At 42.8% G+C, this 25,723-nt stretch overlaps 2 protein-coding genes across 5 annotated transcripts; both read right to left on the reverse strand.

Moving 5' to 3' along the window:
- Positions 1-290: 290 nt before the first annotated feature.
- Positions 291-9,428, reverse strand: LOC108929410 (potassium channel subfamily K member 5-like). The gene is made up of 5 exons (XM_018743916.2): positions 8,900-9,428; positions 5,433-5,544; positions 2,578-2,744; positions 2,317-2,485; positions 291-1,783 (listed from the first exon to the last, which is right to left on the reverse strand). Exons 1-5 carry the CDS (start codon positions 9,083-9,085, stop codon positions 993-995), a joined length of 1,425 nt encoding a protein of 474 aa, XP_018599432.2. The 5' UTR covers positions 9,086-9,428; the 3' UTR covers positions 291-992.
- An 8,008-nt stretch (positions 9,429-17,436) lies between these two features.
- Positions 17,437-23,781, reverse strand: LOC108929100 (fos-related antigen 2-like). Of its 4 annotated transcripts, XM_018743437.2 has the most exons (5): positions 23,685-23,781; positions 23,156-23,293; positions 19,975-20,205; positions 18,552-18,659; positions 17,437-18,123 (listed from the first exon to the last, which is right to left on the reverse strand). In XM_018743437.2, the coding sequence occupies exons 3-5, from the start codon at positions 20,188-20,190 to the stop codon at positions 17,608-17,610; spliced, it is 840 nt and encodes a 279-aa protein (XP_018598953.2). In that variant the 5' UTR covers positions 20,191-20,205; positions 23,156-23,293; positions 23,685-23,781; the 3' UTR covers positions 17,437-17,607. The 4 variants fall into 4 exon arrangements, with proteins under 4 accessions (XP_018598953.2, XP_029114083.1, XP_029114072.1 ...); XM_029258250.1 differs by lacking the exon at positions 23,156-23,293 and having other exon boundaries at positions 23,685-23,772; XM_029258239.1 differs by lacking the exons at positions 23,156-23,293; positions 23,685-23,781 and adding an exon at positions 23,099-23,154.
- Positions 23,782-25,723: the final 1,942 nt, after the last annotated feature.

Below are 25,723 nucleotides of genomic sequence, written 5' to 3' on the forward strand. Positions count from 1 at the left end.
CTTCCTAAGTTGAGGACCACCTGTACTACAGCAGCATATTCACATTACTCTCATTCACATCACTGAAATTCTATGATAATACAACCAGTGGCACCATATCAATAAAATTAAGGGCCTGACATAGTAATATCATAATATGAAATATGATGCAATCTTCCAGAAAATTTGTATAAATGTTTAGTATGTGATGAAAAGTCCTCCGTGTTCAGCTGAAAAGAATATACAAAGGCAGAGGCTTCAAACCAGCGATGCCATGAAAGTATTTGTATACAGAGACAGTATGGACTATATGCCCTCCATAGGAAGAATAGTTATTCCATTTTATTAAAACCATTCAAAGCACCAGTATGGTGAATAAAAGACACAGAACCAGCCATCAAAAGAAAAAAAAAAAAAAAAAAAAAAACCAACCAACAAGCAAGCAAGCAAGCACCTGGGTTTTTTGGTCCCCTTGTTATCTATGAGACATGACTGAATTCTGTAATAGAGGTAAAAAGGACAGTTGGTCTGAGTTTTCAAGGCTCTATTGAGATACTCTAATAAAAGGCAGTCAGTGAGAGAATATACAGTATAACTGTACTTGCTATACAACTTCCAAAATATCCACATCTATTGACCCTATTATCTTGCAGATACAGGCAGAGTTGAGTATCCACAAAGTGCATCCTATGACAATCACTCTGACCTGAGTGACAGTGATCAGTTCTTGCATTTGTGACACTCATTTTCATTTACCAAAATGTATGAAATGTTTCATGTATTAATAGTACAACTGAAACCAAAGTTATTCTCTCAGTGGCAGTCTGAGGAATATACTCTGAAAGTCTTCACCTCAAATCTCCATCTTGGTTCTGAAATTCTACACAAAGTGTGCTGAATATCTGAGGAGTTTCAACCCACAGGAGATGATTAGAATTGAAATTCAGTGGACCACACCTGGAATTTTCATCGGTTTGAAAATATGCTGAACTGGATACAGCATAAGGTCACCGTTAGCTGTTTTTCTCCTTGCTAGGCTTCTCCACCAATTGTTCATAGGAGCGACAGCGGCCTGAGCTATCTGAAGTGAATGCTGACCCCTCTGATGCTGAACTACACTGGTCCTCTTCACAGTTCACCCATTGCATATTTTCACTTGATATCGAGAACTGGGCCTTGGTCTCTTCCCCTCTCTCTTGGCTCTCTTTCTCAGTGAAGGTGATGTTTGCCTCTTGGTAGAAAAGTGGCTGGTTTTCCTTGACACCCCACACATTCTCCATATCTGCCGTCTCCTTATCCAGCTTGTTTTCCGGTGGGTTCAGGATAGCAACCAAGTCAGAGTGTACAGAGCTCTTCCTCCTGGAGAAGGTTACAGACAGGTGGTCGCTGAAACTATAGTGCCGCTTCCGCCTCAGTGAGTGGTCATAGGTGAGGATGATATTACCGCCAGTGGTGTCACTGCAGCTCTTGGAGCGACTCAATCCCTTCACCACTATGTCCTTCTCCTTTCCTCTGTCCGTGCCAATCTGCTTGATGAGATCATTGTAGCCCTCCTGCTTCTCTGACAGGAAGCTGAAGATGTCGACATTGTTGGCGTTGCAGGGAGGACAGGTCTCCTTCTCCCTGAAGTACTGCTGTGGCCCGGCGTGGTGACGCCTTCTCCTTTTCTTGAAGGCTTTGTGGGCCTCCACCACCATGTGTACATTCCAGTTGAAGAACAGCGACAGCCAGGCCAAGCCCAGGAAGATCCACATTTCCACAAAGTAGCGATATAGCACTGGGTAGTCAGCATTTGGATCCACTCCTAAGGACAAATATTAAAAGACGATCTTAACATCATCATAACTTTTGCACTGTGCGTTCAGCTTATTGCTCTTATCAAATGTTCTTTGAATAATTGAACTTTGCCAGCACTATCATTTTACAGAAGCTAAGTGCATTATACAAAGTTCCTCAAAATATTTACCTGCCAAAAAAGGATCAGTTGGAGGTAAGATAGCATAGAAAGATGTGTACCATAGGGAAATGAGTGTTTAATTAAGAGCCATGTCACTAGTATTGAGTCTCTCACACACACACACACACACACACACACACACACAATTTTCTGAACCGCTCATCCCATACGGGGTCGCAGGGAACTGGAGCCTAACCCGGCAACACAGGGCGTAAGGCTGGAGGGGATACACCCAGGATGGGACGCCAGTCCATCGCAAGGCACCCCAAGCGGGATCCGAACCCCAGACCCACTGCAGAGCAGGACCTGGTCCAACCCACTGCGCCACCACGCCCCCAGTACCGAGTCTCTACATGACAAAAACAATTGCCCACACTTACCTGTGACCAGATCACCAAAGCCAATGGTGGTTAAGGTGACGAAGGAGAAGTATAAACCCTCAATGTAAGACCACCCCTCCTGGTACATGAAGATGAAGGGAGGGATCACCAGGTGCACTACCAGCCCCCAAAGGAGAAAGATGGCAGTGCAGGCAAACTGGGCTTTTCGCTAATAGAACACACAAACACAAAACCATAAACATCTGAACATGTGAAAAATTTATAACCATTTATTGCTTGTGAATTTTCATGTAGACCTACCAGAGAAAGGCCCTTCTTTAAGAGGAACTGGCCAAAACGCTTGGCTCGACTACCAAAAAACTTGCCCAGCTCACTGATCCAGGTGAGACACAGAGGAATTCCAAAGAGCCCATAGAAGACACAGAAGACCCGTCCAGGAGACGTCTTTGGTGCGACGTTGCCATAACCTAAGAAACACGGGAAGCAAGTTCATGTTTCATAGGCCAATATGTGCAGGACATCGCTTTCCTGCTTTCTCCACATTGCTTCAAGCAGCACACTGGTTGGGTGTTAGGACACATTTTGCCATGAAGTACTGTTGTACATCTGTGGTTCAACTCTCAGAGAAAAATCAAACAAATCCACAAATCAAGTAGAACACTGAGCAGCAATGAATCAAAGACCTTAACACCTGCACAAGCTGTAGTATCTCCGATCTTAAAATTACTGATACAAGCACAGTCAGTCAGTCACTTAATGGACTTCTGCTACAAATATTCAATGGGAGTGACATCAGCTGCAATACGTGACAGTCCGAAGTCTATGATTTCAAACATATATAATTTGATAAAGCAGCTGATCACATATCAAACTTTAGATTGATTTAGAATTACACCACGATGTGTGTGTGTGTGTGTGTGTGTGTGTGTGTGTGTGTGTGTGCGTGTGTGTGTGTGTGTATATATGTAAACACCACATTCTCAAGCCATCTTCAAGTAAGGCATTTAGTCCATAGAAGAAGTCATCAGAAGAAACAGAAATTTCAGGGTTTTTGTTTTATAAATACAGATGGTCCCCGATTTACAATTTTTTTTTAACGATGAGGTGGTGGTAGATGGTGGTAGAGGAGGTGATAGACATTCAGTAGAAACCATACTTCAACCATACTTCAAATTTTTATTTTTTTCTTCCCCAGGCAAGCAGTATGCGGTGTGACACTCTCTTGCGATGCTGAGCAGCAGCAGCGATCCGCGTCTCCCACTCTGTCACACAGAGGTGTGTATTAAATGCATTTTCAACTTACGATGGGTTTCGCGGAACGTAACCCCATTGTAAATCGGGGACCATCTGCACACACAGACGTACAAAGTACAGACTCTCATAACTGGCGAACTCAGAATAGCAGCATTTTTTTGGAATGTAACGTTTCAAACCAAAAATCTGCCCCTTAAATTTCCATGATAACAAAAAAGTAAATTCCCCATCCCAAAAATGCATCAAAAATGAGACTGAATAATCTATTTAAAAACACCAGTTTAATATCTTTGTTGTACAACACTGAGCCCCGAAGCTTGACGCGGCTGTTTCCGTAAACTATGGTGGTTGTATTTGAGGAGGGTGAGGCAGCTCAGGAAGAAGTATGTGGGTCGAGGGTTCCAGAAGGTGACCCAAAAGTAGTGGTGTTGTGCAAGATATCGTTGAATTAGTGCAGCATTCGGACAAAGTGACAATGAGTGAGGAAGAAGCGCACAGATGGGTCAAGATTGATAACTCGGTTGCAATCACTGTCTCACTTGAGGAGGACATACTAATTGAGCACGACCTTGGCAAAGACAAAAATGAAGAGGAAAAACAGGAAGAGGACGACAGCACGCCCACACCGAAATTTCTGCGGCAGGAAGCAGATGCTGTCTTGCAAAATGTTTACACGGTTCTTAAGGGCAGTAATCATACATGATGATATGTAATGTCATTTAGCTGCACTGTTTTCATAGAGAATTTCTTTCAAAAAAAAAAAAAAAATTTCAGGAGTTGCTGGTGAAGTTTGAAGCAACATCACCACCTCAACCTGAGCCACTGTCACAACTCTCACTCAGGGTCTCAAACACACAATCTCATTTATTCATTTCACTGACACTTTTCTCAAAAGTGACTTAGTCTTAAGGTGTTTTACAATTATTTACCCATTTATGCAGCTGGGTAATTTCACTGGAGCTTTTTTTTTTTTTTTTTTAGGATAAGTACCTTGTTCAAGGTACTACAGCTGGAGGTTACATTTGAACCTATGACCTCTAGATCCAAAGACAACAGCACTAATCACTATACTACCAGTTGTCCCCCATCTACAGCAGACACTCAGTAGTATACGGTCATATCTTAATGGTAGAGTACAGTAACTCATGTTTGAGTTCATTTAAACGTTGTAGTAATGCACATCACAGTACACTAGTTTTGTTTACCCATCTTAAAGCAGAGAACTTTTTTGGTTTAAGTAGCACTTCAGTAATTACAGCACTGGCCTGTTTATTGTCAATAAGATTAATTTTTTGCCTTGTTTTTCACTCAATTCACTTAAATGCTCTATGACTATGTGTTTTTGTACACTGGCTCATAACAATATTACTGAGTTAACCAGCAAATCCCTTCCCAATGCTGCTGGATAAGAGTCCGTACTATATTTTTCTGTTGATTAGAACTGCTGCGTTTGGACCCAAAGGTCACAGGTTCGATTCCTACCTCCAGCTGTAGTACCCTTGAACTAGGTACTTACCCTAGAAACTGCTCCAGTAAAATTACCCAGCTGTATAAAAGGGTAAATAATTGCAAGTCATTTTGGAGAAAAGCATCAGCTAAATGAATAAATATACTGTAAGTATAAAAGTCTAAGTACATGTGGTCAACTTGGGAAACATTTGTATGGGATAAACACAATGGAAGAGTGAAAGAACAACACACAAGTGTGCAAGGGCTAGGAACCCACAGCAACTCATTATCTGGTCAAAATATTTAACCCAACTAGTTTCTTTTTTTTTTTTTTTAAAAAAAAAAAAAAAAAAAAAAAAAAGATTCCAGCAGGTGAACTCAATCTTTTCAGTGCTGCTGTGCACAAACTATTTTGTATTCTTACAAAAGTAACAGTCCTTACAGACACTTACCGATAGTGGTGATTATTGTAGCTGAGAAAATGACAGCGTTGGGCCAGTTCCAGTTGTTGAACGTCTCTTTACCTGTGATGGTGACACCTTGACCTGCAGCACTGGAGATCACCTGCAAGCAGCAGCAGACACGTGTGCTGTAAAGAGTCACAACAGGAGACTTGGATTCATCAGCAGCACACATAGAAGTGTGGAATACAGGGTGGGGTACCATGCTTTGCTCCATACAACAATGAGTAGAGATGTGGAATGCTGCTCCTAGCAACCCGGCAAAAGACTCTGCTGTTGTACCTTTTAGAAAGGTATTTCAGCTGAACTGGAACTGTCAGGTACAACAATTGAACAACAGGTAATTGTGCGTGGAATGCAAAAAAGGATTTATTCCACCCCCTAAATGACAGCTCACTACAAACATATACAGGACAGAAAGCAAGTGAACAGGGAATAACTGGTAACATTCACAAGGAACCGACATGATTCTGTTTATCACTGGAGCTATCAGTCATTTCCAGAGAACGTGCGGCTGACGGCATGTTGGTACCATCAGCATCAGTCCATGGCTCCATTTCCCAGCATGCACTGCAGCAGGCAGGCCCTCACATTTCAGTCACGTATACAGATAGTTACACATGTGCTCACAAGCACAGATATGGCAGTTTGGACCTGAACACACAATATGCTCAGCTCTACACATACATACATACATACATACATACGTTGTTGGCTTTTCAAACCTTGGCACAGGGCAGCTAGCAATTAAGTGGTTAGAGCTGCTGCTGCCTTTGGACCAAAAGTTACAGGTTCAAGTCCAACCTGTAGCTGTAGTACTCTTGAATAAGGTACTTATCCTGAATAGCTCCAGTAGATTCACTAACTGCATGAATGGGTAAATAAATGCAAGTAGCTTTGAGGAAGTGTCAGCAAAATGAAAGTAGTTTTACACCTGTAATTGCACCATAAAACACTGGGAAATGGACATGCTGACTACAACATTACACTGTGTACTAGGGTGAATTAGGTATGCATTAAAATTAATGACTGACCGGCTTGTTATTGTCTAGTTTCTGTTCAGCCACTCTCCTTTGGCATACTTTAAGGTCTGTGTCCTGCACTGCAAGGGTTACTTTGGATAAAGCGTGTGTTAAAGTATGCCGTTCCTCTTTCAACGAAACTTTCATAAGGAGAACTTTCATATCCTCGTCATCTTCACCATACCAAGCACCTCGTTTCAGAGTACAGTAAAACTACAGCTCAGTTCTATGTTGCCATTAGAAGGCGTCATGGAAAACAGAGTTCAAGTCATTGTGAAATACCGGGCACACCTTGTTTGCATGCGTAACTTCCCTCCCAGCCTTCACCTGTGACACACTGCCTACGCTTCAAGTATCGTATCCAACTACATCCTACAACACAAAGTGAGTCATTTGTGCAAGACCAAACAGAAAAACAGGCAAGAAAGAAACTAATTATCCTGTGTTCTTTTTTCATATATACAAAAAAGGAAAGCTAAGAAGTAGTTCACAAGTTTACATAATTCCGATAATAAAAGAATTCCGTTACGAATATTTTCCTTTTATTTTCTGCCAGAGTGTCTCCAAACCAGTGGAACAAGTTGAGCCACTGTTCCAGCTTACAGGACATACCTTTGCTCTTCTGCTTGTTTCAGCCTGTAGCCATAAAAACATTTTCACCACACTTGTTCCTACCGCTGCACGTGTTGGGAATAGATACTTTCAGACATTAGACACTCAAGGGCATATCATTCCTTGAGGTCCGCAGAAACACATGCATTAAAAAAGGCGGTCTCCAGAAAAGGACAGTATTGTAATCTTTGTTCACTGAAACCTGTCAGGTTAAAAAAAAAAAATTCAAAAAAGTGAGGAAAGGAGGATGTTGGACATCAGAAGTTTACAGTGTGGGTGGCAAAAGTATTATTATTACTACTTACCACCATTGCCCGAAGGCTAGTTTTGTACACTAAACGACAAACAATTATTTATACAGTTCAGTAACAAAATATTCTTACTAAAACAATTCAGGGCAAATATGCTGCTCGAGGGTACTACCACCGGAGTGGAACTCAAACCAAGGACCTTCAGACTGGAAGACTATAGCCCCAAACACGATGCTGTCCTCAGAGTAAAGCTGGTGGCAACACTGATTTAAGCAAGAATGAGCAATACAGTCCACGCTTAAGTAAAACAAAAGTATGCACAGGTCACACATCTGAATCTTTGAGCCATCTTGGGTACACGTATCAACATACTCAAACGTGCCACTTTTGAGTACACTTTCATTAAAATTAATACTCAACCTGTACACAATTTTTGAGGGTACATTGCAGTTCTTTAGGGCAATATACAGTTATCGAGCAGCACTAAAACAACTGAAACTGATTTGACAGTTTGCAAAACCATTTGCATACATGTGTAAAATTCAGTAAATGCGATCAATTCCTAAAATACTTTGATTCATTATAAACTCCCTGCGGCAAAGCACAACAGCTACAGACAGCACCCACTCAGTTCATACTTTCCAACTTCTTTTCCAGGTCAGAAAATTGACCCAAAACTTAAAAAAGAAACCCCACCCACACCCACACACACCACCCTGCATTCCCATTATGTTTGCCATGGACACTTCCATTAGCTCACCTGATAAGACCATGCATAAACTACTACAGCACTGCTATTCAAAGTTTAAAATAAACGAATAAAAAAAAGTTACAAGCAGCTCTTTTACTTGACAATGAGTCACTGTTCGATCTTAATAATTTCTGAGCCACATGATTAGCCAGACCGAGTCCAAAAAGAAGACAGAGCAAGGAGAAACAAGTAGCGGATCATATGCCATTTCGATCATAATGCCAGGGATTGTGCAAGTCCCCATCAGAACACTGCTCCTGCTCCCCCCGCTTAAACAGCTGCAGTATTGTTCCCTTCAAACTCCGCACTTCAACAAAGGCCTTTTCTGGATAGCACATCATCTGACATAGCGCTTCACCAACAATCAACAGTCAGGGGGGCTGAGAAGAGGAGAAGAAGCCACATCCAACCACAGCGCAGTCCTTTCCTCCCACTGTACCCCAGAGAAAACTGTGAACACCTTGTACACCATGTATCCAATCTGCTCGCACAGCTGCTGGTCAAGCTTCCTCTCCACGTGGACTCATGAACATCTTGAGATGGTCTGCGTGAATCAATGCAAGAACTTGGCAAACCAGCCCACCACCAAACCACGTGCCCACGGGGCACTACTTCACTAACACAACATTTTCTTATCATAATCATAGTTCAAAAAAACATCAGTGTTTCCCCGCTGAGGCTCCAAAAATAAGGTATCTTTCACATTTTCTTCTTCGGAGACGTTGTTGCATTGTGATACAAAAGGACATAAGTCATTGTAAAGGAAAAGTAACAATGTAACATTTAACAGGGGGGACACGAATTTTTTTTTGTTTTTTTTACCTCTAAGATGTGGTTCAAATCCTCTTCGGTGAGACACGGGTGCGCTGTCAGGATCTGCTTCTTCTGCTCCGCGTATTTTGAAACTGCGAGCTTCCAGTTCGGCTCTTCGAGAATTTGAAATATTGCCGCCCCGATGGACAGGTAAAAAATGATTGCGGAGGTCAGTAACGGGCCCTTGTCCACCATTTTTTTTTTTTTTTTTTTTAAAGTGAAACCTCTACCGAGCTGAACTTAAGTGCGAGAACAGCCGCATGTGTGTGAATAAGAGCGGCGCGAATTCCGCCCCGCACGTGCTGAGCGCCTTTTGTCGGGAGGCGCGCGCGCCGCACCTTAACCTCCTCCTCCTCCTCCTCCCGGAGAAACCGCACAAATCGTCAAATCGCCTCCGTTTCCGTCACCCGAAAGTGCTCTTCTTTGTCAGCACCTGTCCGCCCTTCGAATTGCCGACTGTGCTGGATGGTCGGATTCCCCTGTTTCGAAATAGTTGAGCTCCGCAAAGTGTCGGTCGTAGGAGTGGGAAGTCTTACAATGTGTGTGATAAGGACTGGTGTGAGAGAGAGAGAGAGAGAGAGAGAGAGAGAGAGAGTGCGGGCTCACAGCGTTACTTCCCCCAAAGCTCCTCAACTAACTTTTCATACTACTAGTCCATAGCGCTCTCCTTAGCGCGACATTTAATTACAGACAAGTCATTAATGGATAATAAAATGGTTTTTAAACAGTGCCCCGCAGTCCTGGTGGGGATCGTGTCTCTGCTGCAGATATCGGATCTGTTTGCTTTTCTTCGCGTGGGGTGTCATTTACACTGACCCTACACAGCATACTGTATACAACGCATCTTACACACATTTACTACACCCCTCACACTCTATGTTTCCATTTACATTTATTTATTTAGCAGACTCTTTTCTCCAAAGTGACTTCCAATGAACTCTGTGGTGTTATCAGCCCTCATGACTTACACTGCTAGATACGCTACTTACAACATTACATAATACATGGGTCACTCATCCATACATCGTACCCAATACACACTCCACACATGCCCTTCAAGTGCTGTACACACACTACTGCAGCCTATATGTATTACACACTCTACTACACCCTACATATCCCATTCTACACATCCCATATGTCTTAAACACTCTGCACACCCAATGCATCATTTAAATCTTTAAACATAACAAACACTCTCCATACACTACACATCTTGCAGTCTAAACACCTTTACAACTGAAACCCTGTACATGCCACAAAACACCCTGCACATCTTTTATACACTCTAAATATTACAGCCTACACATTGTGAACATACCCTATATCCATACTCTACTCTATAAATCTTACACTCAGCCTTACACAGCCTACAGCACCCAGTACATGTTAACACATCATTTACGTTACATTTACCTTTATTATAGACGTTTTTCCCCAAAGCGACATACATCTCGCTGAAAAATATAATGAGCGCATTACATCAACAGAGAGACTTAGATGCAGATGCATGATTCTAAAGCACAGTTAATTTGTTGCATTCCACCATATGAACCAATGTACGTCACACGAGTATCTGCCTAAAGGTTTATCAATTAATCGACGAGTTTGATACACAAAACTGTTACAAAACATTTACATCGTATGAGATGTGCGGTGTGTAGATATCGGGGAGCAGTCCCTTTGATGCTTTTGTTGGCCATAACTGTAGTGTTGAATTTTATCCAGGCAGCTATAGGAAGCCAATGCAGAGAGACAAGGAGAGGAGATACGTGGGAACGCTTTGGCAGGTCAAACACAACTCGTGCAGCAGCGTTTTGCATCAGCTGTAGAGATTTGATAGCAGTAGCTGGAAGGCCAGACAGAAGAGAGTTGCAGTAGTCCAGGCAGGATATCACCAGGACTAGGAGTTGTGTAGAGTCAGCTGATAAATGTGGTGCTTCCTGCAGATGTTATGCAGGATATATCTGCAGGTCTGGTTTGTGTCTCTGATGAGCTGAGAGAAAGACAGATTTGAGTCAATTATCACTCCCAGGCTCTTAGTCAAGGAGGCTGGCAAAATGAATGGGTTGTCCAGTTTGATAGAGAGTTCACGACAGGAAGACAGGCCACCTGGGAGGTGAAGGATGTCTGTTTGGGAGAGATTGAGTCCTACACCCTATACCTCACATATGCACAATGTCCGAAGCAACTTGTCCCAAGCAGGGTTGCAGCAAACCGCAGCCTAACCCAGCAACACAGGGCATAAGCCTGGAGGGGACACACCCAGGATGGGACACCAATCCATCACAAGGCACCCCAAGCAGGACTTGAACCCCAGACCCACCAGAAAGCAGGCCCTAGCCAAACCCACTGCACCACCTTCTTCAACTGATATGTGGTACACATCTTTCCCACCATACTCATTTCAAATTACAGTTCAACACCCTATTGATCCTTCACACACAACACACCTTAAAATAACCTACGACTGTAAAACACCCTATACATCCTACATTCACTGCATGTCATGCACAACCTACTCACACAACAAACTCTAAAACACTCTCATTACCCTCCTAGCCATTGTTTGGCATCTGTTTGTAATATTTTCCATTCTGTAGAAGTGGGCATTCTTGAGAAAATACAATGACAGATGAAAGAAGAGGAAAATAAGATGCGTGTAAAATGTTCATAATTATTACTTTAGTCCTGCTAGAATAAATCTTTCCTCTACACCTTATGTGTAGTAACATCTAATAATGACATGAAAAATTAGCTTCTTGACACTTAACCTGTATTTCTTGCTAATGTATGACCCACATGGAATACTATGTTAAATGCACAAGTCATATTATGAGTATTGTTTTATGTGAAGATACATCACCAGCATTGAACTCTGAAGACTGGGAAAGGTGCAACGTTCATCTTGTGAAAGCTCACACGAGTAGAGATACAGCAGAGAAACTTTGTAGTGTTGAGAAGCAAGTGTTAAATGTAGCAGATGGGCGGGAAGAATGTGAGCACAAAGCTGGGTCCACTGAAGTAGCCTCCCTGCATTTGTGTGTGTGTGTGTGTGTGTGTGTGTGTGGGGGGGGGGTCACTGTATGGGTATGCATGTGCACACCTTGAAAGTCATACATGCCAATAGCTTTTGTAACATCCTTGCTCTTGGCGACTGACTGTGAACGGACACCTCCGCATCAGAAAATAATCAGCTTTTCTTATTTACACCAACTAAGGGTGCGTTTACAAGTGATGTAGTGTAACATACTGTATTGAATTGAAACTATTTAGGGCTCTTTGTTTGATGTGTCAAATCTACTTGCACACTTGCCAAGGCTTCATTACAAATTTGACTGGCATCTTCATTGTTTATCTGCATCATTATGGCACTGTGATAATGTTACAAGATACACCCTGTGTTTTCACACAAGCTGTTCAAGTTCACGTAATGCTGGTTCATCATAGTGACTGAGCTGCACGTTTTGGCCATAGGTTCAAACCCAGTTTAAGGTGTGTAAAGTGTGGATGTTCTCCCTGTGTTTGCAATTAAAAACATGTGGACAAAAAGGCAATGGGAAACAACTTCCATATTGTCATTTACGTTTATTCATTTAGCAGATACTTTTCTCCAAAGCAACATACATCTCATCGGAAATGTTGTGCATTATGCATAGTGAATATATGCATAATGCACAATGTGTGCATTACATTAGCAGAAAGAGAGACTTAGATCCAGACGCGTGGTTCTTAAGAGCAGTCAGTTTGTTTCTTCCACCATCACCATGAAAAGTGCTTGAGTGGTCACCATTGTTCAAGTTGGGCTGCATAGCACTTACTCCGGGGTCACTTGTGAAACTTGAACCAGAATCTTTACAACACTGAGTTTTTCACAGCTAACGTGCCTGTTACAATAAAACTGTAGAGCTCCTCCATGCCTTTGTTTCTTCAGAGCTTGTTTTTCTATCCATACCTCACACACACACACATACACTGTCTGAAACCGCTTGTCCCATAGGGGGTTGCAGGGAGCCGGAACCTAACCCAGCAACAGGGCGTAAGGCTGGAGGGGGAGGGGACACACCCAGGACAGGACGCCGGTCCATCGCAAGGCACCCCAAGCAGGACTCAAACCCCAGACTCCCCAGAGAGCAGGGCCCAGTCCAACCCGCTGCGCCACCGTGCACCACCTATCCATACCTTCCAAGCTGAAATGTCACAGTGGTGTGACTGAGTTGCGTGGCAGAAGAGCTTTGAGATCAATAGAATGTGGGACGGAGAAGTCTGTGTGATTTCCAATGAAGAGAAACAATGACTCCTCGCTGCCCTTCATCAGAGGCTCCTAACTGCCCATATGACAGACTCCCTGCTGTTCACACACACCCAGGTGTGTCCACAATGTTATCAGCAGAGTTCATATTAACCTCTGCTGTTTCTCATAACAGCGACTGGAAATAAGATCTGGAAATAAATGAGAAACGTCCTTATCTTTAACTTTCTGGAAATGATCATATTTGGAAAGTAAGGAAGGTGTGTCTTGCTAATCTTGAATTAACTGCACCATACATATAAGAACATAGAATAGCTCTGATACCATAATGCTGTTTCCGTTTTTAATTGTCCAACCCACTTACTATGACCGATTCACAGTCGTCTGTACAGGTCACATCTGTGCACTTGTTTTACCCGATACTGGGCTAACCTGTCGATTTAGCTCTGACCTGCTCACTTGACCTCTGTTTTCATCTATACAACTGGCTGTATAAATACATGTGTGCGTACAGTACTGTGCAAAAGTCTTAGGCACTTAGATGTTTCACAGAAATATTTGTTTTAGACGGTTGTTTAATGTCTTCTGCATTAGTGGCAATAGGAAAGAGCATATTTTACATTTCCAAGCATTTCTTTTGCAAGAAGTTACAGTATTACAGTAAGGGTTTTGTATGTTGTTAAAGAAAGAAAGCACACACACACTGTCTGAAACTACTTATCCCAAGCAGGGTCACTGCGAACCAGAGCCTAACCTAGCAACACAAGGCGCAAGGCTAGAGGGGGAGGGGACACACCCAGGACAGGACACCAGTCCATCGCAAGGCACCCCAAGCGGGACTCGAACCCCCGACTCACCCGAGAGTGGGACCCAGCCAAACCCGCTGTACCGAGCACTTGTTGACGAGGGATGGTTACTAAGCTTTGTAGGAAGTTTATTAATTAAGAGCATTATTTTTGAAAGCATTCTCACTTTACAGCTTTTTTCCCCAAGTGCCTAAAACTTTTGTACAGTACTGAATATGACAGGTCACAGCATGTGCAGGTAGTGCGAGTAAAACAACAAAATGTGATTCCTGCAAGCCAAGCGGGCATAAAGGCATTGTGCTCTCAGTACAAAGTTGAGTAAAGGGCACGCCTGCCCTAGAATTGAGTGCAAAGGCCAAACCAATTTCCGGGCAGGCAAACTCTTTGTGCAAGAGGTTCCTGCGCAGGATTTCTCTGCTTTACACATTCTCCACCGGTCAGGAATTACTTTTCCTGGTGTTCTTTGAGTGTTCAGTGCCACTGTTTCCTGCAGGAGGCCAAAGAGAATAGTCATGTTGTTGAGAACGATTTCATTCTAGCCAGCAAATAAAAAGCAGAATATATATGTTTATAAAACTGTATTTAAACAAATATTTCTTATTTCAGGTTATCTTTTTGAATTCAGAGATAATATTTTGTTGCATCCACTGTGCCAAGGTGAGAAACATTGATACGAAACAGAAATCGCACAATATTATAATCACTGACCAACACAGATCTGGTTTGACTGGTATTACTGCCTGAATTTATTGTACATTGTTAGCAGCACTACAATATTTCACTTTAATTTTTAACAGCTCTCTGAAACTTCTCCACAATTTACGATTTATTCATTTAGCTGATGTTTTTTCTCCAAAGCGGCTTGCAGTGTTACGTTTGTCTACTACTTACAATGATTTACCCATTTTTGTAGCTGCATAATTTTTACTGGGGTACTTCAGGGTAACCCGATCAATGGTTCTACGGCGGGAGTAGGGATGTAAACCTAGGTCCTTTGAGTTGAAATGAACGACTCTAACCATTGCATTACCTTCTGGCCCCAGTTAACTTTGGAAGCATAGCACATGCTGATGGAGATTTGCAGTTTAGAGAGGAAGGGACTCTCTAGGAAAGGGGCTCTCTGGCTCATCGCGGGCGAGTAAGAGCTGATACAGACAGAGCATGAGCTCTGTTTACACATGTGGACGATTTGCTTTTCATCCCAGTTTGGTGAGATCTGCCATGGGCGTTACTGTGCAAGTCATCTGCTTGCACAAGGGAAAGGGGAGGCTCAGGAGGTCTGCGAGATCTGTCGCGGCCTCCAGCGGCTCCACCCTGATGAGACACGAGCCAAATCCCCGTACGACACTGTATCCTGCAATACTCTCATGACATCACCGTGTTTGGCTCACTGTGCCTGTTTGCCACCTTTGTATTTTGACATGTGAGGAGTGTTTGGATCCACCCATGGTTAAGCCTGATTCTCTCAGACGTTGTGCTTAGATGGGGCAACAGGCAAAGTAGTACCTAAAGACATAGACTTGCAACCTGCATTCCAGGACGTAGTAACCCGCAGCATGATACTTCACCTAAACTGCACCACTTAGAATACCTTGCTGTATAAGTTACTGAAATGATAGGTTTCCTTGAAAAAAGACTTGGTTAAGTAACATAATAACAATGTCTGGAATGGAATGGCCTTGCATCACGGCTCCTGGGAGCTTGAGTCAATGCAGGTACAAGCTTCTTAAAGTTGTCTGCCCCTCTGGTTGCTGAACCTCTCTGCTAAAATAACCAGTCGCCCACTATTAAGCTAAAAAAGTGTCAACACTATTAGCTGAGCACACCATTCTGCTGGTGGAGTGGGGATCTACTGTTTGGAATGAAATTGTGAATTTATAATCTCACTAATGCGTTTTAGTGCCACCTAGTGCCGAACACGTTACTGTTCCATACCAAGATGAGGGAAAGAAACACAGTAGGTAGTGTACACATAGGGGGCACAGTGGCACAGCGGGTTTGACGTGTGCCTGCTCTCTGGCAGGTCTGGGATTTGAATTCTGCTTGGGGTGCCTCGTGATAGACTGATGTCCCGTCCTGGGTGTGTCCCCTCCCCCTCCAGCCTTGCGCCTTGTGTCGCCGGGTTAGGCTCCGGCTCACCGCGACCCCTCTCGGGACAAGTGCTTTCAGTCAATGTGTGTGTGTGTACTCTACACAGTCACAGGCACACCTATTTCTTCTTTGTATATTCATTCCTTACCTGTTGCAATAGACAAAGCAAACAGCGTAGTACATCAGGCCTACCATTTTATGTAGACGCCACTTCTATTAACTGATAATGCGAGTGCAGCCAGGCTGCTATCCGCAAATCGATTTAGTGTGCTTTACTGAGAGCTCTGAAGGTGTAACAGAGTTCATATCTACCTTTGAAAGAACTCATCAAGAGCTTTATATACTATACTGCGGGAGGACTAATAAAAGATCATTTCTACACTGGTGTTGCCACGGAAACCACAGCTGAAGACCACGAAAATGAGACGTGAGGGTTTGATGTTTGGGTTTGAAATGCTGAGTTGTTGAAATGACTGGGTGTCATAGAATATACAAATATTATATTTTATATGGAAAAACTGAGAAATATCTAAGCCTGCTTCCCGCTGCAACTACACTGCTTGATATTTGAAGTTTAGTCATCTATTTTATGGAGAGAAACCTGAAGATTTTTGTACTTCTCTTGTTCAATGATACTGCAGCAGGGTCTCTTTTGGGGCCTGAACTTGCAGCCTTTAAGTGAGAGGTCAGTGACCTCGTTCGCATCACTGCATGTGTTTTACTCAGGTTACGGACTCTACCGAAGGCCTCAGGGTCAGGCTGCAGACTGTTCCGTGGCCATAGAGTTAGGAACCTAGGGTTGGATCCATAGGGTAAGCGCTACACCTATAGTAGGGATGCCTCCCAAATGAACCTCTTTTTCCTGTCTCCTCTTTCACTTGATAACAGCAGGTCTCTCATTTTGCTGCATAAGCAAAATTGTTATTCTGTTTCCACTGTTGTCACCAAATCAGTACATCACTCAACATAATTTTGTAAAAATGCAAAACAATGTTGGAAATGCTGGCAATATTTTTACCAGACAATGAGATGTATTTTTAATATTTTTACAAAAGTGAAAATTAACAAGATTTCATGTTTTTTTCCCCTCTCATATAATAACAAAAGAATATCTTAAATATTTATAACCTTATTTTGTTCACAGTCCAACACTGCACTTCGCAGAACAAAAAGTAAACCCTGTGTGCATTTTTCTGTCCTCAGATCTGATATTAATAAGCCCAGAAGTGAAACATACAGTATATAACCAGATATTGCTGAGCAGCTATTGCCTCGGTTTGCTTTGCAATGAGAGAAAATGTAGAGAAAGATACAGAAAAGGGACATACTAAATTCACAAAAAAAAAAAATTATTTAAAAAACTGTTTATAGCCCTTGAATGTCTTGGCTGTCATTAGTTCTGTCCTGTAGTTCAAGAAGTTTGTGCTGTAATGCATTTTTTTCTTCAGAAGAGATCTGAACTTGTATTCTTGAGTCCCAGCTGACCCAATACCCCTTTACAAGCCACAGTTTTGCTGCCTTAGAAAAAGAGTGGAGGGAGAGGAAAAAAAAAAAAAGGGGGGGACTGGTCAAAGCAGTGTGAGCGAATGGCAGTTTGGGGCCTGGTCCTGGTGGGAGCTGTGCTGGCTGTGGGCTGTCGATCTGGCCTTGGGACCTGGCAAGGAACCATCCTGTTCTGGTAGCTGATGGTGGGTGAACATGGGGCTGGGATTTGCAGGTCTAAGAGCCAGGGTGGCAGTTTCTGCAACAGGAACACTGAAGCGGTTTCCATCCGGGCAGTACATCTCTAATGCTCTTCCTTCGAAGGCGGTGGGTTTTATGACAGATGGTGGGACCTTGTGAGAAGAGAGTGCCACCTCCTGTTCGTAGAAGTCCTCTAAGGGTTCCTGCTTCACCACCACTGCGCCTGGGGTGCGATACCCAGCGAGGGCCAGGGAATTGCAATCCTGTGACTGGTCCTCGTGGGCCAGCTGGCAGATGGGCTTGTGTGACACCAGAACGAGCTCTAGCTTGTCCTTCTCCAGCTGCAATGTCTCAATTTCCTTCTGAAGACCAGCCTTCTCTTCCTCCAGCTTCTCCGTCTCCTGTGTGCATATAGTTTGTGAGCTTCATCACTGCCATAGATCATCTTAAGCTTATCATCAGTATTGCCTGTCTGTTGCTAGTTGAGATTTGAGGAGCACTGTTGTTGTACCACTAAAGAACATTCATTCATCATTCATCCATCATAAATAACCACTTCTCCAGGGCTGGATTGCAGTGGTCCGGAGTCTATCCTGGAAGCACAGGGTGCGAGGCAGAGTACACCATGGACAGGACCAGTCCGTTGCATAACAGTCCCATGCATTCATTCATTCTATGTCTTTGGACTGTGAAAGGAAACCAGAGTACCCAGAAGAAACCTATGACAACATGGCAAGAACATGCGAGCTCCACACATACTAAGGTTGACAAGAACCCATGTTACAGACCATGTATCATTTAAGTATTGAACATGAATAGCAAAACCTACCCCCTGCAGTCGATCAGTTAGTTCCCTCCTGCGGCTGCGGCATTTTGCAGCTGCCATCTTATTCCTCTCACGCCTTATCCTCCTCTTCTCCTCTTCCTCGGGGGTGAGCTGAGAGCACAAGACACATGCACTATAAGGGAAGGGAATCATACAGACACAAAAAAAAAAAAAAAAACATACACAGAAACACATGTGCTCTGAGAGGGAGGTCACCTAAGCATGCTGATACCTCAAACGTTACAAACATTCAAGTCATGAATTTTCAAAAATACAAATATTTCCTAGCTTATTGATTTGGTTTCCAATAGCATTTTCTTCACCTTTCCATTTTCTAAAATTTCCGGCTGTTGCAGAGCAAATATGACCCGCGTTTCTCATGTCCACCACTAGTGGGCAGCATAATGCACTGAGACATAAGAGAAAAAGAAGCGGTTTGAAAAGTCCTTCATTCCAGGCCCTTGTGCAGAGTTGACAGTATTTACAGCTACTGTTTGGTATTCCTGAATTTGGTGATCAGTAGTAAGATAAGGAACTTTTCATGTGTTTATCAGTCGAATCAAGCAAAAATCTTCACTGAATAGTGGTTCATGTATTTTTATTCTGTCATTTTTAATTTTTTTAATGTTGCTCAACAATAACCTAATTTGTATATAAAATCATGGATCATTTGTTTTATTAAGCTTTTATTGATTGCGCAGATGATGAAAATTAAAAAAATAAAAAAAATTGGTAGAAGGGTATAAGAATTTGTCTATCCTGTGTTTTATGCACCTACTTGAACGATGAACATCGGTGCAGCAAGTGGTAGGGAACAAACTAGGTTTGCTTGAGACTTTCATGTCTGCAGCCATGTCTCTTTCTCTTAACATAATGCACTAATTGTACTTGTGCTGAGATATATGTCACTTCGGACAAAAGCGTCTGCTAAATGAAGAAATGTAAATGCAAATGTAAATAGCCCAAAGCATACAAACATCGAGCAAAATCATTGATGAGATGAACTGGTCAAAAGCTTTGAATGGGATTGAAATTACACATTTTTATCAGTTTTAATATTTTTTTTTAAATGAATAAATAATAAAACAGAAGTGTTGCACTGTGAGGAAGGGCCATCACATCAGGAGGTGTACTTTGGTTTTTTTGTGTTGGAGACATTGTGACAATACATTGGACAAGCGGTTTTTGATAATACACAAATAGAAGCATTTGAGAGTAATTTGTATTGCACCTATGAGCTTTTTTTTTTTTAAAAAAAAAAAAAAAACAATCTGTTAAAAAGTTGAAAGACATAAATTATTTGGAATTTATCAATGGCAAAAAGTGTTTTTCCCCTGACTTCCAGTCCCAACTGTGTTCATAAGGTGAGGCCCCAGTGTATAATATACTGTGTTGTATGGCACTAAGGTGTCAGTTCCCATCTCACCTGCTCATCCCGTTTGCATCGGACCCGAGTATCCCCAACAGAACGGATCACACCAGGCCGGGTTTGACTAAGTGGACCGTGGTGGTCATAGGGGTGCAGCCTGGGTCGGGGGCTGGACATGGCAGTGATGACAGTAGGTTGCAGCATCCACTGCAGATCATGGCTGGAGGTGATGGCATTGATGGTCGGGATGAAGGTGCTACTGGACACAGGCATGTTGACTCTACACTTCTGCAGAACATGGATGGAAGGACGATGAAGAGAGAAGACAAAAGATCCCATTCATCCTGAACTTTGCCTATGTTTATTAATTTTACAACATTCTGCTTTGGCAGGTTTGTTTTATTTTAGCACAAGAGGAGGATACAGTGTTCGCATAATGACAGCTGGAAAATGTAGACACCGAGGACCATCATTTCAGTTAACAGAGTTACAAAATACCATGAAATGAGGCTGGAAAATTACCACTTGGGTTTATTTTCTGACTACTATGGTTTGCTATAGGAGGAACAAACTGCTCATCACAAAATAAACTGACACTGCCAGTTCACTGGGAAATCGGTCATTCAGGTCTGCCTACACAGACCACCACAAAAGGAAAATTGGCTCATATATCTGTTAGGTTCCTGTTCTTTAGTTTAAAACGAGACTTGGAAATAGTATTCATTACACCAACAACACTTGAAGACATAAAACATATGAACAGTGAATCACACCTTGTAAAATAACACCATGCTTCTTTGCAAAGATGTGTGTAAAGATGTACCAAAATGTGAGTTTTTTTTTAAATGTGTGTTACGCAACTGGATCGGACAATCATAGCAAAACAAAGTGAACAAGGCGACAGCAGGATGTAGTAGAGCAACAGTGTTAGGTGAAAGAAACACTTAATCATAAGAGCTCTAACCACATGCAAGCCTTGTTGGTTGAAGGACAAATTCATTATTATTTTGATCCTGGTTGGATTTTTTCAGGTGATTCAAAATTTCACCAATTTATAAAGCCTGATATTTTTCTTGGAGGCATTATTGAAGCTTTTTTTTTTTCAAATTCAAGTTGGTCAATCAAATAAAACCCTTCACAGAAAAAAATAGCGATTATAAAGTTAACCGGACAATTATTCACCAGTAAAAGGCGCGTTTGCCGCGCTACACTTCGGTCACTAATCGTTTAACAGTCTTTGCGAGGCACAGCAGCGCCACCGTGTGGACCTAGAGAAAATACCTCAGCAGAGCTAGACAAAGTACAGCCACGCGAATCACAAGCGATTAAAAGATTAAAAGTACACAATCGACACGTGACACCGCAACAATTTAATATTCGCTGTGTAGGATTTTCCTTTGCACAGACAAGAATGTAATAGCAGCCACCATTATACTCATGTTGGTAAAGTTCACATTTATTTAGCAGACGCTTTTCTCCAAAGCGACTTCCACCAATGAACTCTATCTCATCAATCCACACAGCTTATTCACCAAGGTGACTTACACTGCTACCTACACTACTTACAATGGGTCACTCATCCGTACATCCGTGTAACACACTCTCTCTCTCTCTCACTCACACAGCATGGGGGAACCCGAACAGCAGTTCTTTGGATTGTGGGAGGAAACCGGAGCACCCGAAAAAAACTCAGGCAGAGACAGAGAGAACATGCAAACTCCACACAGACTGAGCGAGGATCGAACCCACATCCTCTTACACCACCCAGGCCCTGTGAGACAGCAGCGCTACCCGCTGTGCCACCGCAGAGAATATTATATGAAAAAAATAATAAATTCAGTTCCCAGGCATCGCATATTATGAGGCATTTGCGTTGGTTGTAGGTTATGTGCAGTGAATTGCCAGCCATCATGCTGCATAGATAGATTCTTTCTTTTTAAAAAGTTTTTTTTTCTTCCAAGAACATCGTATTGATCCAAATTGATCCAGAGTTTCTTTCGTAGACCACGGAGCACTTTAACATCAAGATAAGGACCATGTCCACAAATAGGAGAAAACTATTCCTTTCATTGCGCTGAAAATTGATTCCGTTATGTCACTGTCTGTGGGAGCTTATAAATTTTTTATATCCTTTTTTAAGAAATTATTTTTACTTAGGTAGTGTTTTTTTTCAGCCTGTGCTTAACGGCCCCATGACCCCCCACCCCGCCATGTCTCTATCAAAAAGCCTGTTTCTCTTCGCTCGACACCGTCACTGATACGCTGAGTAGTCAGTTTCATAATGTAATCTTTCATAACGTGGACCACGCAATTACGCCAACATGCACAACCACGGCCTCGTTCATAATCAAACGAAGACATTTTGCAACTAAAATCAGAAAAATAAAGAGCAGTTTTGGAAAAAAAAAAAAAAAATGAAGAAGGTCTGCAGGTACGGGCGCATGACCAGCCCCCTCTTTGAAATATTTTATATTTACATTTATTTATTTAGCAGACTCTTTTCTCTAAAGTGACTTCCAATGAACTCTGTAGTGTTATGAGCCCACACACCTTATTCACCAAGGTAACTTACACTGCTAGATACACTACTGACAACGGGTCACTCTGTCACTCACACACTAATAAAATTAAAAATTAAAATGAATAAATATTAACTTTGTGGGTAACATTTTCTATGCAACGACCTGTCGGTTTGTAACATATCAATTTGTCCCCATAACCAACTTCAGCATGGAAAATAAGTTTAGTTTCCACAGTCCGTTTCAATCGTTAAAGTATAAATCTGTGTCGGATTCATCTGGAGGACATTGGGTCCGGCCCCGGCGTGCACAACACTCAACAGCACAGTAAATATTACCACCCCAAACCGCTGAAAGTACAGTACGGTACCTTACAGTTACTCCCAGTACTGTGTGTATAATAGTGCTGTATTGCGCAGCTTGAACACGAAGTTCCCACGACACGTAAGATGTACGTTGCAAGCATAATAAGAATCAAAAAATGGTTCACAGCATCGCCTTTGCAACCTGAAGGTTTCCGGTTCGAATCCCACCCCTGTTGTCGTACCCTACAGCACGAATACCTGGCTTCGCTGTAAACCACTGTAAACCACTGTAAACCACTGTGTTAATGCAACACTCTGCTCAGTCACTTTGGCAGACAAAAACAGGTTAAAACTAGCCTGTGACATGCACGAGGATTCCTCGGAGGAAGCAAAGCGTGGCCGCTGACACGTTACCGGGAGTCGCGGGTTCGAGGCGGCGGGTTCGAGGAGGTGGCAGCAGCTCGCGAAGGGTTCGGGTTCCTGCTCGGGTTCGACAGGAGGAGGAGGCGCGCGGCTGCAGACGGAGCGGGACCCGCGGAACCCCGAATGTTTCTGGTTCATGGTCCGAGAGAGAAAAGGTCGGAGAGAAGCAGAAAAAAAAAAAAGAAAAAAAGCGGAGATTAGCTGCGCGCGCTCGGATCCGAAGACAGGAGCAGGCAAAATACAAAAAAAAAAAAGAAAAAAAAAACAAACAACAAATCAGTCAGTTCATGTTAGTTACTCGCGAAATCAAAGGCTGTGTGTGTTCGTGGGCGAGGATGTGCATAAATAACCGCGCGTCTGTTTGTCACATAAAACACGGACGTGAGGCCGATCGACCGTCGTCGACACGCGTCCGCGTCCCCCGTTGTCACGTCGTTCGTATCTTTTATGTAAATCCTACAAGCGACATGTCACCGTGTGTGTGTGTGTGTGTGTGTGAGCACGACGTGCTGTGTTTTACCTTCCTCACACAGAGGAGCGTGTGAAGTTCGTCTCTCGCTTTGCAGACCCGAAACTGCAGTGAGTCACCGCCTCTTACGTTAGTTAAATGTACTTTATAAAGGTTCTTTGTTACGAAACACTTCCTTTTTCACAACCCCTCCCCCTCCCCCGGGCTGTCCGCGCGCTCCTACCTTTCTTACTTCACATCTTTTCCGTTGCAAATGAGTCACCCAGAAGCTTCCTACTGATCAATTAGCGCTCAGCCGCGCTTGCGTCACTGCAACAGTCCTCACCGCCACCCCCTCATCATCGGCCCCATGACCATCATTACTCTCCCTCATCACCCCCATCATCGCTCCTTCACCGCTCCCCCAGCACCACCTCCTCTTCTCCCATCCTACCCTTACACCACCTGTTCATCGATCCCTCACCCCCACTCCCACCACCACTGAGGGCCCCCTCATTACCACTCCCTCATTACTTCTTCACCAACCCCTCCACCAGTCACCATCTATCACCCATCGCCGCCTTATCACAACCCCTTCATCATAACCTCTCATCACACACTCAACAACCCCTCATCATCACTCCCTCGCACCCCCAGCACCCCTGACCATTACTCGCCCACCACCTCTTTCACCCTCTCGTCCCTCCATCCTACCCCTCACCACCTGCCCATCAATCCTTAACTCCTCATCATCACATCCTAGCTTTAAGTCACCATCCCCATCACCTGCTCATCAAGCCCTCATCACCCCTTCATGCCCCTCATTATTACACCCTAATCTGCTCTCATCACAAGCTTATCAGTGGCTCATTTTACTCTCATCACCACATTGCTCCTTTATCTGCCCTATCATCTCCCCATGAACCCCTCATCATGATATGATAACTTCATCAGCCTTCCATCACCCATCATCCCTCCTTCATCTTTCCATTGTAATCCTGTATGAAGGTGTAACACCTTATATCACATAGACAAGCAACTCCATCTGAAATGTAAGGAAACAAATTAATTTCTAGTCCATGCTCTATAGTGCCATGTGATTATCTGTCTGCAGTTTAACTGAATGCTTTTTTTTTTATCCACACTGCTACAGGTTTCCAAAAAGCGCAGCAGTAGCGGTGTCCAAGAGTGCAGGTGTGTTTCCATGGACAAAGTAATGCTGGAGACCGGAGGGACTGGCTTGTTCAGCAGCACCATCTGGGCTCAGATGGAGCAAACGCTCATAATCTGAAAATATGATCACACATTCTATGAAGGGGGATATAACACACATCTCTGTCTCTGTCTTTATGTCTCTCTATCTATTGCACAAGGATGTAAAGAAAAGAAGACATCTTTATTTTACGCTCCATCAGAAAGAAGGACCAGTATTGCTATTTAAAACTCTATACTGGCTTAATAGCTTTAAATTTCACGGGCTCAAATTAATGTTAATGTTCGAATGTAGCACAACTCTACACTTCCTGGCCCTTGAACAGCGAACCTTCAGGTTAGAAGTTCATTCATTATGATTCCTACTGCATCACAGTTCCCATATTCAACACCCTGTAGTGTTTATTATTGATTAGTCATTTCATTGCAGATTTTAAACTCTTCAGAGAACATTTTGCTATCACGTCACAGATGTATTTCAGTTATTGTTTGATTAATTCCTTATCCTTTGCTTTTTCTAACAAAACTGTCATTTTTTTATTACCTATTATTCTTGTGGGAACTTGATATGTTCCAACGATAATTTATTGGACTTTTCTTGTGTATAACTGGAACAAAGTGCACAGTGCTGATGAGGTAGGGCCTTAAATAAGCACAGCACACAAATTCCTGGATAACCATCTGTTTCCTGGGTTTTCATTTCACGAAACTCAGTTAGCCTAATACTGTAAATGCTTAAAGTCTATGTTTATGTTTATACATTTCTTCAAATGTAGGTCAGCAAGATGCAATACATTTGAAATACAGCCCACAACAGCTGCTTTTGGTTTACCATTTAAAAACTATAGAAATAAAAGTAGGTTAGATGATAAGGAGATAAAAGTGTAGTTAGGGGAAAG

The sequence above is a fragment of the Scleropages formosus genome, chromosome 1 (genome assembly GCF_900964775.1).
Source record: "Scleropages formosus chromosome 1, fSclFor1.1, whole genome shotgun sequence".
Taxonomy (NCBI): Eukaryota; Metazoa; Chordata; class Actinopteri; order Osteoglossiformes; family Osteoglossidae; genus Scleropages; species Scleropages formosus.

Excerpts from the sequence above, each read along its gene's own strand:
- LOC108929410 (XM_018743916.2), bottom strand. The coding sequence starts at position 9,085 with ATGGTGGACAAGGGCCCGTTACTGACCTCCGCAATCATTTTTTACCTG. Across the intron at positions 5,545-8,899 it reads ATTTGAACCACATCTTAGAG|GTGATCTCCAGTGCTGCAGG; the intron begins GTAAAAAAAACA and ends TGCTGCTTGCAG. Across the intron at positions 2,745-5,432 it reads TACAATAATCACCACTATCG|GTTATGGCAACGTCGCACCA; the intron begins GTAAGTGTCTGT and ends CGTGTTTCTTAG.
- LOC108929100 (XM_029258232.1), bottom strand. The coding sequence starts at position 20,256 with ATGGGATCTTTTGTCTTCTCTCTTCATCGTCCTTCCATCCATGTTCTG. Across the intron at positions 18,660-19,974 it reads GATGCAAACGGGATGAGCAG|CTCACCCCCGAGGAAGAGGA; the intron begins GTGAGATGGGAA and ends TTGTGCTCTCAG. Across the intron at positions 18,124-18,551 it reads TAACTGATCGACTGCAGGGG|GAGACGGAGAAGCTGGAGGA; the intron begins GTAGGTTTTGCT and ends ATATGCACACAG.